Source organism: Oncorhynchus mykiss, chromosome 13 (genome assembly GCF_013265735.2).
Source record: "Oncorhynchus mykiss isolate Arlee chromosome 13, USDA_OmykA_1.1, whole genome shotgun sequence".
NCBI lineage: Eukaryota > Metazoa > Chordata > Actinopteri > Salmoniformes > Salmonidae > Oncorhynchus > Oncorhynchus mykiss.
The window spans coordinates 70,478,121-70,493,368 of record NC_048577.1 but is presented as its reverse complement, the minus strand read 5'-3'; the positions used below and the strand labels follow the sequence as shown (position 1 = coordinate 70,493,368).

The window sequence follows — 15,248 nt, the reverse complement described above, 5'->3', positions numbered from 1 at the left end:
ATAATTTTATTTTCGGTACTTCTGCCAAATGTGTCTCACGGATCAAATTTGTTTATCAACGCAGTCGATGTCCCCCACGGAGTGCACCGTGCCTGTCGCCACTTAGCCTGTACTTGAAGTCTAGGCTGCATCATGTTAACTCCCCACTTAGCCTGTACTGGGAGTCTGGACTGTATCATGTTAGCTCTCCACTTAGCCTGGACTGTATCATGTTAGCTCCCCACTTAGCCTCCACTGGGAGTCTGGACTGTATCATGTTAGCTCCCCACTTAGCCTGTACTGGGAGTCTGGACTGTATCATGTTAGCTCTCCACTCAGCCTGTACTGGGAGTCTGGACTGTATCATGTTAGCTACCCACTTATTCTGTACTGGGAGATTGGACTGTATCATGTTAGCTCTCCACTCAGCCTGTACTGTATAATGTTAGCTCCCCACTTAGCCTGTACTGTATCATGTTAGCTCCCCACTTAGCCTCCACTGGGAGTCTGGACGGTATCATGTTAGCTCCCCACTTAGTCTGGACTGTATCATGTTAGCTCCCCACTTAGCCTGTACTGGGAGTCTGGACTGTATCATGTTAGCTCCCCACTTAGCCTGTACTGAGAGTCTGGACTGTATCATGTTAGCTCCCGACTTAGCCTCAACTGAGAGTCTGGACTGTATCATGTTAGCTCCCCACTTAGTCTGGACTGTATCATGTTAGCTCCCCACTTAGCCTCCACTGGGAGTCTGGACTGTATCATGTTAGCTCCCCACTTAGCCTCCACTGGGAGTCTGGACTGTATCATGTTAGCTCCCCACTTAGCCTCAACTGAGAGTCTGGACTGTATCATGTTAGCTCCCCACTTAGTCTGGACTGTATCATGTTAGCTCCCCACTTAGCCTCCACTGGGAGTCTGGACTGTATCATGTTAGCTCCCCACTTAGCCTCCACTGGGAGTCTGGACGGTATCATGTTAGCTCTCCACTTAGTCTGGACTGTATCATGTTAGCTCCCCACTTAGCCTGTACTGTATCATGTTAGCTCCCCACTTAGCCTGTACTGTATCATGTTAGCTCCCCACTTAGCCTGTACTGTATCATGTTAGCTCCCCACTTAGCCTGTACTGTATCATGTTAGCTCTCCACTTAGCCTGTACTGTATCATGTTAGCTCCCCACTTAGCCTGTACTGTATCATGTTAGCTCCCCACTTAGCCTGTACTGTATCATGTTAGCTCTCCACTTAGCCTGTACTGTATCATGTTAGCTCCCCACTCAGCCTGTACTGGGAGTCTGGACTGTATCATTTTAGCTCCCCACTCAGCCTGTACTGTATCATGTTAGCTCCCCACTTAGCCTGTACTGTATCATGTTAGCTCTCCACTTAGCCTGTACTGTATCATGTTAGCTCCCCACTTAGCCTGTACTGTATCATGTTAGCTCCCCACTTAGCCTGTACTGTATCATGTTAGCTCTCCACTTAGCCTGTACTGTATCATGTTAGCTCCCCACTCAGCCTGTACTGGGAGTCTGGACTGTATCATGTTAGCTCCCCACTTAGCCTCCACTGGGAGTCTGGACGGTATCATGTTAGCTCCCCACTTAGTCTGGACTGTATCATGTTAGCTCCCCACTTAGCCTGTACTGGGAGTCTGGACTGTATCATGTTAGCTCCCCACTTAGCCTGTACTGAGAGTCTGGACTGTATCATGTTAGCTCCCCACTTAGCCTGTACTGGGAGTCTGGACTGTATCATGTTAGCTCCCGACTTAGCCTCCACTGGGAGTCTGGACTGTATCATGTTAGCTCCCCACTTAGCCTCCACTGGGAGTCTGGACTGTATCATGTTAGCTCCCCACTTAGCCTCAACTGAGAGTCTGGACTGTATCATGTTAGCTCCCCACTTAGTCTGGACTGTATCATGTTAGCTCCCCACTTAGCCTCCACTGGGAGTCTGGACTGTATCATGTTAGCTCCCCACTTAGCCTCCACTGGGAGTCTGGACGGTATCATGTTAGCTCTCCACTTAGTCTGGACTGTATCATGTTAGCTCCCCACTTAGCCTGTACTGTATCATGTTAGCTCCCCACTTAGCCTGTACTGTATCATGTTAGCTCCCCACTTAGCCTGTACTGTATCATGTTAGCTCCCCACTTAGCCTGTACTGTATCATGTTAGCTCTCCACTTAGCCTGTACTGTATCATGTTAGCTCCCCACTTAGCCTGTACTGTATCATGTTAGCTCCCCACTTAGCCTGTACTGTATCATGTTAGCTCTCCACTTAGCCTGTACTGTATCATGTTAGCTCCCCACTCAGCCTGTACTGGGAGTCTGGACTGTATCATTTTAGCTCCCCACTCAGCCTGTACTGAGAGTCTGGACTGTATCATGTTAGCTCTCCACTCATCCTGTACTGGGAGTCTGGACTGTATCATGTTAGCTCCCCACTTAGCCTGTACTGGGAGTCTGGACTGTATCATGTTAGCTCCCCACTTAGCCTCCACTGGGAGTCTGGACTGTATCATGTTAGCTCTCCACTCAGCCTGTACTGGGAGTCTGGACTGTATCATGTTAGCTCCCCACTTAGCCTGTACTGGGAGTCTGGACTGTATCATGTTAGCTCCCCACTTAGCCTCCACTGGGAGTCTGGACTGTATCATGTTAGCTCTCCACTCAGCCTGTACTGGGAGTCTGGACTGTATCATGTTAGCTCCCCACTTAGTCTGGACTGTATCATGTTAGCTCCCCACTTAGCCTGGACTGTATCATGTTAGCTCCCCACTCAGCCTCCACTGGGAGTCTGGACTGTATCATGTTAGCTCTCCACTCAGCCTCCACTGGGAGTCTGGACTGTATCATGTTAGCTCTCCACTCAGCCTGTACTGGGAGTCTGGACTGTATCATGTTAGCTCTCCACTCAGCCTGTACTGGGAGTCTGGACTGTATCATGTTAGCTCCCCACTTAGTCTGGACTGTATCATGTTAGCTCCCCACTTAGCCTGGACTGTATCATGTTAGCTCCCCACTCAGCCTCCACTGGGAGTCTGGACTGTATCATGTTAGCTCTCCACTCAGCCTCCACTGGGAGCCTGTACTGTATCATGTTAGCTCCCCACTTAGCCTGTACTGTATCATGTTAGCTCCCCACTTAGCCTGTACTGTATCATGTTAGCTCCTCACTTAGCCTGTACTGTATCATGTTAGCTCCCCACTTAGCCTGTACTGTATCATGTTAGCTCTCCACTTAGCCTGTACTGTATCATGTTAGCTCCCCACTTAGCCTGTACTGTATCATGTTAGCTCTCCACTTAGCCTGTAATGTATCATGTTAGCTCCCCACTTAGCCTGTACTGTATCATGTTAGCTCTCCACTTAGCCTGTACTGTATCATGTTAGCTCCCCACTCAGCCTGTACTGGGAGTCTGGACTGTATCATTTTAGCTCCCCACTCAGCCTGTACTGAGAGTCTGGACTGTATCATGTTAGCTCTCCACTCATCCTCTACTGGGAGTCTGGACTGTATCATGTTAGCTCCCCACTTAGCCTGTACTGGGAGTCTGGACTGTATCATGTTAGCTCCCCACTTAGCCTCCACTGGGAGTCTGGACGGTATCATGTTAGCTCTCCACTTAGTCTGGACTGTATCATGTTAGCTCCCCACTTAGCCTGTACTGTATCCTGTTAGCTCCCCACTTAGCCTGTACTGTATCATGTTAGCTCTCCACTCAGCCTGTACTGGGAGTCTGGACTGTATCATGTTAGCTCCCCACTTAGCCTGTACTGTATCATGTTAGCTCCCCACTTAGCCTGTACTGTATCATGTTAGCTCTCCACTTAGCCTGTACTGTATCATGTTAGCTCCCCACTTAGCCTGTACTGTATCATGTTAGCTCCCCACTTAGCCTCAACTGAGAGTCTGGACTGTATCATGTTAGCTCCCCACTTAGTCTGGACTGTATCATGTTAGCTCCCCACTTAGCCTCCACTGGGAGTCTGGACTGTATCATGTTAGCTCCCCACTTAGCCTCCACTGGGAGTCTGGACGGTATCATGTTAGCTCTCCACTTAGTCTGGACTGTATCATGTTAGCTCCCCACTTAGCCTGTACTGTATCATGTTAGCTCCCCACTTAGCCTGTACTGTATCATGTTAGCTCCCCACTTAGCCTGTACTGTATCATGTTAGCTCCCCACTTAGCCTGTACTGTATCATGTTAGCTCCCCACTTAGCCTGTACTGTATCATGTTAGCTCCCCACTTAGCCTGTACTGTATCATGTTAGCTCCCCACTTAGCCTGTACTGTATCATGTTAGCTCCCCACTTAGCCTGTACTGTATCATGTTAGCTCTCCACTTAGCCTGTACTGTATCATGTTAGCTCCCCACTCAGCCTGTACTGGGAGTCTGGACTGTATCATGTTAGCTCTCCACTCATCCTGTACTGGGAGTCTGGACTGTATCATGTTAGCTCCCCACTTAGCCTGTACTGGGAGTCTGGACTGTATCATGTTAGCTCCCCACTTAGCCCCCACTGGGAGTCTGGACTGTATCATGTTAGCTCTCCACTCAGCCTGTACTGGGAGTCTGGACTGTATCATGTTAGCTCCCCACTTAGTCTGGACTGTATCATGTTAGCTCCCCACTTAGCCTGGACTGTATCATGTTAGCTCCCCATCCAGCCTCCACTTGGAGTCTGGACTGTATCATGTTAGCTCTCCACTCAGCCTGTACTGGGAGTCTGGACTGTATCATGTTAGCTCTCCACTTAGTCTGGACTGTATCATGTTAGCTCCCCACTTAGCCTGTACTGTATCATGTTAGCTCCCCACTTAGCCTGTACTGTATCATGTTAGCTCTCCACTTAGCCTGTACTGTATCATGTTAGCTCCCCACTTAGCCTGTACTGTATCATGTTAGCTCCCCACTTAGCCTGTACTGTATCATGTTAGCTCTCCACTTAGCCTGTACTGTATCATGTTAGCTCCCCACTTAGCCTGTACTGTATCATGTTAGCTCTCCACTCAGCCTGTACTGGGAGTCTGGACTGTATCATGTTAGCTCCCCACTTAGCCTGTATCATGTTAGCTCCCCACTTAGCCTCCACTGGGAGTCTGGACTGTATCATGTTAGCTCTCCACTCAGCCTGTACTGGGAGTCTGGACTGTATCATGTTAGCTCCCCACTTAGTCTGGACTGTATCATGTTAGCTCCCCACTTAGCCTGGACTGTATCATGTTAGCTCCCCACTCAGCCTGTACTGGGAGTCTGGACTGTATCATTTTAGCTCCCCACTCAGCCTGTACTGAGAGTCTGGACTGTATCATGTTAGCTCTCCACTCATCCTGTACTGGGAGTCTGGACTGTATCATGTTAGCTCCCCACTTAGCCTGTATCATGTTAGCTCCCCACTTAGCCTCCACTGGGAGTCTGGACTGTATCATGTTAGCTCTCCACTCAGCCTGTACTGGGAGTCTGGACTGTATCATGTTAGCTCCCCACTTAGTCTGGACTGTATCATGTTAGCTCCCCACTTAGCCTGGACTGTATCATGTTAGCTCCCCACTCAGCCTGTACTGGGAGTCTGGACTGTATCATTTTAGCTCCCCACTCAGCCTGTACTGAGAGTCTGGACTGTATCATGTTAGCTCCCCACTTAGCCTGTACTGGGAGTCTGGACTGTATCATGTTAGCTCCCCACTTAGCCTCCACTGGGAGTCTGGACTGTATCATGTTAGCTCTCCACTCAGCCTGTACTGGGAGTCTGGACTGTATCATGTTAGCTCTCCACTCAGCCTGTACTGGGAGTCTGGACTGTATCATGTTAGCTCTCCACTCAGCCTGTACTGGGAGTCTGTACTGTATCATGTTAGCTCCCCACTTAGTCTGGACTGTATCATGTTAGCTCCCCACTTAGCCTGGACTGTATCATGTTAGCTCCCCACTTAGCCTGGACTGGGAGTCTGGACTGTATAATTTTAGCTCTCCAGTTCATCTGACTGGATCAGGAGCCTAACTATTGAACAGAGTAGTAGCTGAGTTCATCTGACTGGATCAGGAGCCTAACTATTGAACAGAGTAGTAGCTGAGTTCATCTGACTGGATCAGGAGCCTAACTATTGAACAGAGTAGTAGCTGAGTTCATCTGACTGGATCAGGAGCCATTCTGGGATGTTAATATACCTTTTATTTATTTACATTTAACTTTATTTAACTAGGCAAGTCAGTTAAGAACAAATGTATCTTATTTACAATGAGGGCCTACCAAAAGGCAAATGGCCTCCTGCGGGGACGAGGGCTGGGATTAAAAATTATATATATATATATATATATATATATATATATATATATAAAAAATCTAGGATAAAACACACATCACGACGAGAGACAACACAACAGTACATAAAGAGAGACCTAAAGACAACAACATAGCATGGCAGCAGCACATGACAACACAGGTATTGTTTTGGTATGGAGTAACGTGATACTAAACCTGGTTTCCAAGTCCAAATTGTGGTCTGGTGACAACACACACGTACGTACCTTTCCATCCAGGTTCGTTTCCCAGGTGGCTCTCTTCTTGTTGACAGGACAGTCCACCATCTGCTGCATAGACACCTCATACTCTCCATCTAACAACTGCAGACGCCTACACACACACACACACGAAAACATTAACAGCAACAGATACAGCCCATCCAACAATTGCAGACGCCTACACACACACACACAAAAACATTAACAGCAACAGATACAGCCCATCTAACAACTGCAGACGCCTGCACACACGAAAACATTAACAGCAACAGATACAGCCCATCCAACAATTGCAGACGCCTACACACACACACACACATTAACAGCAACAGATTCAGCCCATCCAACAACTGCAGACGCCTGAAAGGAGGAAGGGACATCGGCCGTCTTCCAGAGCTTCAGATCGGTGATGCAGAGCGAGTCGGTTTTTGTAAAGAAAGTTGATTTCTAGACGGCCAACTGCAATTAAGTTGTTGTGGACCAAGCCCCACAGTCCTCCAGAGACGTGGACCAAGCCCCACAGTCCGCCAGAGACGTGGACCAAGCCCCACAGTCCTCCAGAGACGTGGACCAAGCCCCACAGTCCTCCAGAGACGTGGACCAAGCCCCACAGTCCGCCAGAGACGTGGACCAAGCCCCACAGTCCTCCAGAGACGTGGACCAAGCCCCACAGTCCGCCAGAGACGTGGACCAAGCCCCACAGTCCTCCAGAGACGTGGACCAAGCCCCACAGTCCTCCAGAGACGTGGACCAAGCCCCACAGTCCTCCAGAGACGTGGACCAAGCCCCACAGTCCTCCAGAGACGCGGACCAAGCCCCACAGTCCTCCAGAGACGCGGACCAAGCCCCACAGTCCTCCAGAGACGCGGACCAAGCCCCACAGTCCTCCAGAGACGCGGACCAAGCCCCACAGTCCTCCAGAGACGCGGACCAAGCCCCACAGTCCTCCAGAGACGCGGAACAAGCCCCACAGTCCTCCAGAGACGCGGAACAAGACCCACAGTCCTCCAGAGACGCGGACCAAGCCCCACAGTCCGCCAGAGACGCGGAACAAGCCCCACAGTCCTCCAGAGACGCGGAACAAGCCCCACAGTCCTCCAGAGACGCGGAACAAGCCCCACAGTCCTCCAGAGACGCGGAACAAGCCCCACAGTCCTCCAGAGACGTGGAACAAGCCCCACAGTCCTCCAGAGACGTGGAACAAGCCCCACAGTCCTCCAGAGACGTGGAACAGGCCCGCCAGAGACGCGGAACAGGCCCGCCAGAGACGTGGAACAAGCCCCACAGTCCGCCAGAGACGTGGAACAAGCCCCACAGTCCGCCAGAGACGTGGAACAAGCCCCACAGTCCGCCAGAGACGTGGAACAAGCCCCACAGTCCGCCAGAGACGTGGAACAAGCCCCACAGTCCGCCAGAGACGTGGAACAAGCCCCACAGTCCGCCAGAGACGTGGAACAAGCCCCACAGTCCGCCAGAGACGTGGAACAAGCCCCACAGTCCGCCAGAGACGTGGAACAAGCCCCACAGTCCGCCAGAGACGTGGAACAAGCCCCACAGTCCGCCAGAGACGTGGAACAAGCCCCACAGTCCGCCAGAGACGTGGAACAAGCCCCACAGTCCACCAGAGACGCGGAACAAGCCCCACAGTCCACCGGAGGCGCGGAAACAAGCCCCACAGTCCGCCAGAGACGTGGAACAAGCCCCACAGTCCACCGGAGACGCGGAACAAGCCCCACAGTCCACCGGAGGCGCGGAACAAGCCCCACAGTCCTCCAGAGACGCGGAACAAGCCCCACAGTCCACCAGAGGCGCGGAACAAGCCCCAAGAGTAGTAAACCAACTATAATTCAGACAAGTGAGGACATTCAGGACAGTCCTCACTTGTTAAAGGCTATTTTAGGGTTAGGTTTAGGGGTTAAGTTTAAGGGTTAGGTTTAGGGGTTAGGGGTTAAGTTTAAGGGTTAGGTTTAGAGGTTAGGGGTTAAGTTTAAGGGTTAGGTTTAGGGGTTAAGTTTAAGGGTTAGGTTTAGGGGTTAAGTTTAAGGGTTAGGTTTAGGGGTTAAGTTTAAGGGTTAGGTTTAGGGGTTAAGTTTAAGGGTTAGGTTTAGGGGTTAGGGGTTAAGTTTAAGGGTTAGGTTTAGGGGTTAGGGGTTAGGTTTAGGGGTTAAGTTTAAGGGTTAGGTTTAGGGGTTAAGTTTAAGGGTTAGGTTTAGGGGTTAGGGGTTAAGTTTAAGGGTTAGGTTTAGGGGTTAAGTTTAAGGGTTAGGTTTAGGGGTTAGGGGTTAAGTTTAAGGGTTAGGTTTAGGGGTTAGGTTTAAGGGTTAGGTTTAGGGGTTAAGTTTAAGGGTTAGGTTTAGGGGTTAAGGGTTAGGTTTAGGGGTTAGGGGTTAAGTTTAAGGGTTAGGTTTAGGGGTTAAGGGTTAGGTTTAGGGGTTAGGGGTTAAGGGTTAGGTTTAGGGGTTAGGGGTTAGGTTTAGGGGTTAAGTTTAAGGGTTAGGTTTAGGGGTTAGGGGTTAAGTTTAAGGGTTAGGTTTAGGGGTTAGGGGTTAAGTTTAAGGGTTAGGGGTTAAGTTTAAGGGTTAGGGAAAATAAGAACTTGAATGGGAATCAAATTGTTGGTTCCCAAAAAGTCCTCAAGTATAGTAAGACATAGCTCTGTGTGTGTCTGTGTGTACCTGTTCTTATCAAACACAGTCATCTGAGCTACGAACGTCGTTTCTCCAACTTCTTCTTGTCTGACGGTGGAGCTTCTCTTCTTCCTGTTACACACATCCTCTGTACCAATACAAGACTGGGGTTAACACACACACACACACACACACATCCTCTTTACCAATACAAGACTGGGGTTAACACACACACACACACACACACACACACATCCTCTGTACCAATACAAGACTGGGGTTAACACACACACACACATCCTCTGTGCCAATACAAGACTGGGGTTCACACACACACACACACACACACACACACTGTACCAATACAAGACTGGGGTTAACACACACACACATCCTCAGTACCAAATCAAGACTGGAGTTCCCCCCACCCACATGTAGTTTAACTCCAGCACTAAGCCTACCTATATTCTCATTGGTCGGTCCATTGACCAGTCCGCTGTGCTGCGTCCTGCCTGGTCCAGACACTCTGAACAACAGGGAGTAGGACTTAACCGTGTGGCCGTTGCTGGCATCAAACTCACTACTGGACACCACCAGAGAAGGACAGGAGCCCGGCTTGGGCTGACTGCTGGGACTGCTGCTGTCTGGGTTCAGAGGCACCTGTTTCTTCCCTGTAGGAACCTGCTTCACTGGACAGCTCACATCCTGGAGGTGGGAGAGAACAGGGGGAGTGGAAATGTGTATGGGAGAGTGGGGAGTGGAAATGTGTATGGGAGAGTGGGGAGAAAAGAGAGAAGAGGATGGGAGAGAACGGGGGAGTGGAAATGTGTATGAGAGAGTGGGGAGAAAAGAGAGAAGAGGATGGGAGAGAACGGGGGAGTGGAAATGTGTATGAGAGAGTGGGGAGAAAAGAGAGAAGAGGATGGGAGAGAACAGGGGAGTGAAATGTGTATGAGAGAGTGGGGAGAAAAGAGAGAAGAGGATGGGAGAGAACAGGGGAGTGAAATGTGTATGAGAGAGTGGGGAGAAAAGAGAGAAGAGGATGGGAGAGAACAGGGGAGTGGAAATGTGTATGGGAGAGTGGGGAGAAAAGAGAGAAGAGGATGGGAGAGAACAGGGGAGTGGAAATGTGTATGGGAGAGTGGGGAGAAAAGAGAGAAGAGGATGGGAGAGATAGAGGGATAAAATGAGGGAAGATGTGAGCGCACACACACTTACATTTTTGTCACTTAGCAGACGCTCTCACACTCTCTCTCTTACCTTCCTCTTCTTGTGACAGACTTTAACCAGCAGCACCTCTAGAGAAACAGAGTTCTGCTCATTCTCTGAGGCTACGGATGACTTCTCTGTAGAGGGAATGAGAAGACAGTAACCGTCAGGATGAGAGGGGAATAAGAAGACAGTAACCGTCAGGATGAGAGGGGAATAAGGAGACAGTAACCGTCGGGATTAGAGGGGAATGAGAAGACAGTAACCGTCAGGATGAGAGGGGAATAAGAAGACAGTAACCGTCAGGATGAGAGGGGAATAAGGAGACAGTAACCGTCGGGATTAGAGGGGAATGAGAAGACAGTAACCGTCAGGATGAGAGGGGAATAAGAAGACAGTAACCGTCGGGATGAGAGGGGAATAAGAAGACAGTAACCGTCAGGATGAGAGGGGAATAAGAAGACAGTAACCGTCAGGATGAGAGGGGATTAAGAAGACAGTAACCGTCAGGATGAGAGGGGAATAAGAAGACAGTAACCGTCAGGATGAGAGGGGAATAAGAAGACAGTAACCGTCAGGATGAGAGGGGAATAAGGAGACAGTAACCGTCAGGATGAGAGGGGATTAAGAAGACAGTAACCGTCAGGATGAGAGGGGATTAAGAAGACAGTAACCGTCAGGATGAGAGGGGAATAAGAAGACAGTAACCGTCGGGATGAGGGGAATAAGAAGACAGTAACCATCAGGATGAGGGGGGAATAAGAAGACAGTAACCGTCAGGATGAGAGGGGAATAAGGAGACAGTAACCATCAGGATGAGAGGGGAATAAGAAGACAGTAACCGTCAGGATGAGAGGGGAATAAGGAGACAGTAACCGTCAGGATGAGAGGGGAATAAGGAGACAGTAACCGTCAGGATGAGAGGGGAATAAGGAGACAGTAACCGTCGGGATGAGGGGAATAAGAAGACAGTAACCGTCAGGATGAGAGGGGAATAAGAAGACAGTAACCGTCAGGATGAGAGGGGAATAAGGAGACAGTAACCGTCAGGATGAGAGGGGAATAAGGAGACAGTAACCGTCAGGATGAGAGGGGAATAAGAAGACAGTAACCGTCGGGATGAGGGGAATAAGGAGACAGTAACCATCAGGATGAGGGGGGAATAAGAAGACAGTAACCGTCGGGATGAGGGGAATAAGAAGACAGTAACCGTCAGGATGAGAGGGGAATAAGAAGACAGTAACCGTCGGGATGAGGGGAATAAGAAGACAGTAACTGTCAGGATTAGAGGGGAAAAAGAAGACAGTAATTGTCAGGATTTAAACAAATAACGTGCATGTGATATCTGATTAAATTGATATTTGCCATCGTCCCTGCAAACAAGTTAAACACTTACCGACCATCATCCCTACAAACATCAAGTTAAACACTTACCGACCATCATCCCTGCAAACATCAAGTTAGACACTTACCGACCATCATCCCTACAAACATCAAGTTAAACACTTACCGACTTTATGAAAGAACCCAGTGAAGGTGAGTTGCAGGTGTGAAGCCAGGCTGGGGACAGAGTTATACAAGAGTTACTAAAAATACCTTAGATCTCATTCTTTCAGGTGTGAATGGGTGTTTTGGGACTATGGATATCAAGCACTTTGGGAGTTAAAGAAATAGTCCACTCAAAAACAATATTCTGGTATTCTACTTATTGATACAGTCCCATTTTGTTTTGCAAGTCATTGGTTAAAGTACATGACATTGGCCTGGAGAACTTTCAACTAGGAAAATGATACAGTGATGATGTGGCCTGCTACAACAGTGGACTAATGGAAAGAGACCAGAGCTGTGTTCGAATACCCATACTAACATACTGTATACTACCTACTTAATGAGTACCCATACTAACATACTGTATACTACCTACTTAATGAGTACCCATACTAACATACTGTATACTACCTACTTAATGAGTACCCATACTAACATACTGTATACTACCTACTTAATGAGTACCCATACTAACATACTGTATACTACATACTTAATGAATACCCATACTAACATACTGTATACTACCTACTTAATGAGTACCCATACTAACATACTGTATACTACCTACTTAATGAGTACCCATACTAAACATACTGTATACTACATACTTAATGAGTACCCATACTAACATACTACCTACTTAATGAGTACCCATACTAACATACTACCTACTTAATGAGTACCCATACTAACATACTGTATACTACATACTTAATGAATACCCATACTAACAATGTATACTACATGCTTAATGAGTACCCATACTAACATACTGTATACCCATACTAACATACTGTATACTACATGCTTAATGAGTACCCATACTAACATACTGTATACTACTTACTTAATGAATACCCATACTAACATACTGTATACTACATACTTAATGAATACCCATACTAACATACTGTATACTACATACTTAATGAATACCCATACTAACATACTGTATACTACATACTTAATGAATACCCATACTAACATACTGTATACTATCTACTTAATGAGTACCCATACTAACATACTGTATACTACCTACTTAATGAGTACCCATACTAACATACTGTATACTACCTACTTAATGAGTACCCATACTAAACATACTGTATACTACATACTTAATGAATACCCATACTAACATACTGTATACTACATACTTAATGAGTACCCATACTAACATACTGTATACTACATACTTAATGAATACCCATACTAACATACTGTATACTACATACTTAATGAGTACCCATACTAACATACTGTATACTACATACTTAATGAATACCCATACTAACATACTGTATACTACATACTTAATGAATATATACTATTAGTAAAAATGTAAGTAAACTGTAAACAAACAGTATCCTTTCAGTTGAGCGTACTAGCTCTTCGCCCGTCTGCAGGAAGTTGATTCTGTTGCTATGCAACCTCTTGCTAGCTTGTTAGCATAACAAATAACTAGCTAGACATTTTACGACTTCGGGTGTGTTTATAAATTCAAATCTGGACTGCCAGAGTTGTGTTGTCAGATTGTCTGTTTGTAAATTCAGAGTGTTTGGCTCTCAAAGTGTTAACCCTAGTGGGTGGGTTAACCCTGTTCAGGGGCAGAACGACAGATTGTCAGCTCGGGGATTTGAACTTGCAACCTTCCGGTTACTAGTCCAATGCTCTAACCACTAGGCTGCCCAGCCGCCCCAGTTAGTGTGGTTAGTATCGGAACACAGCTCTGGAAGATGGTCTGTTTACCTGTGTGCCTTCTGCTCAGCCCTCTTCTTCTCCACTCTGTACAGCAGGTGATCCACCCTGGAGGACTTCCTGATCCCCCCCCAGAGAACCCCCCCCCAGGGTTAATAGACAGGACACACTGGGGATTTACACTGCATCTCTGAGGCTGTGTCCTCCTCCTCCTCCACACTTGTGTTGCATACTCCCCGTCAAGGATTTAACCACGCTGGAAAGGTGCTCCACCCACTGCTCCACCCACTGCCCCACCCACTGCTCCACCCACTTCCCCACCCACTGCCCCACCCACTGCTCCTACAACCATCCAATGATGTTAAATCCATGACAGGAAGTGTGAAAGTGGGAGAATCAGACGTCACCACTAAATGAAGATATATATCATCGTAAAGTGAGGATGTATTCAACCCACTGAGCTCTGTACACTCCTTGAAAATGGAGAGAAAATGGCAGATTTTGGGGTATTTATAAATCTCCTAAACTGTAACAGTGTCTGTTCAGTAACATGCTATACATGACGTCAGAGCTCAGTGTCTGTTCAGTAACATGCTATACATGATGTCAGAGCTCAGTGTCTGTACAGTAACATGCTATACATGATGTCAGAGCTCAGTGTCTGTACAGTAACACGCTATACATGAGGTCAGAGCTCAGTGTCTGTACAGTAACACGACAGAGCTCAGTGTCTGTACAGTAACACGCTATACATGAGGTCAGAGCTCAGTGTCTGTACAGTAACACGACATCAGAGCTCAGTGTCTGTACAGTAACACGCTATACATGAGGTCAGAGCTCAGTGTCTGTACAGTAACATGACGTCAGAGCTCAGTGTCTGTACAGTAACACGCTATACATGAGGTCAGAGCTCAGTGTCTGTACAGTAACACGCTATACATGAGGTCAGAGCTCAGTGTCTGTACAGTAACACGACGTCAGAGCTCAGTGTCTGTACAGTAACACGCTATACATGAGGTCAGAGCTCAGTGTCTGTACAGTAACATGACGTCAGAGCTCAGTGTCTGTACAGTAACACGCTATACATGAGGTCAGAGCTCAGTGTCTGTACAGTAACATGACGTCAGAGCTCAGTGTCTGTACAGTAACACGCTATACATGAGGTCAGAGCTCAGTGTCTGTACAGTAACACGCTATACATGAGGTCAGAGCTCAGTGTCTGTACAGTAACATGATGTCAGAGCTCAGTGTCTGTACAGTAACATGATGTCAGAGCTCAGTGTCTGTACAGTAACATGACGTCAGAGCTCAGTGGCTGTACAGTAACATGATGTCAGAGCTCAGTGTCTGTACAGTAACACGACATCAGAGCTCAGTGTCTGTACAGTAACATGATGTCAGAGCTCAGTGGCTGTACAGTAACATGCTATACATGACATCAGAGCTCAGTGTCTGTACAGTAACATGCTATACATGATGTCAGAGCTCAGTGTCTGTACAGTAACATGCTATACATGACATCAGAGCACAGTGTCTGTACAGTAACATGATGTCAGAGCTCAGTGGCTGTACAGTAACATGCTATACATGACGTCAGAGCTCAGTGTCTGTACAGTAACATGCTATACATGATGTCAGAGCTCA

The 15,248-nt window shown here is 47.6% G+C and overlaps 1 protein-coding gene across 1 annotated transcript in view; it reads right to left on the bottom strand.

Annotated features, from left to right (window-relative positions):
- LOC110519516 (polycomb protein suz12-A) overlaps positions 1–15,248 on the bottom strand; it is a 36,654-nt gene that overhangs the window by 14,708 nt on the left and 6,698 nt on the right. The window contains exons 4-9 of the mRNA XM_036942057.1: positions 13,656–13,724; positions 11,863–11,912; positions 10,404–10,489; positions 9,605–9,848; positions 9,192–9,291; positions 6,523–6,628 (exon numbers count right to left, since the gene is read on the bottom strand). Of these exons, the coding sequence (XP_036797952.1) occupies positions 6,523–6,628; positions 9,192–9,291; positions 9,605–9,848; positions 10,404–10,489; positions 11,863–11,912; positions 13,656–13,724 (655 nt within the window). The remainder of the gene's footprint in view (positions 1–6,522; positions 6,629–9,191; positions 9,292–9,604; positions 9,849–10,403; positions 10,490–11,862; positions 11,913–13,655; positions 13,725–15,248) is intronic.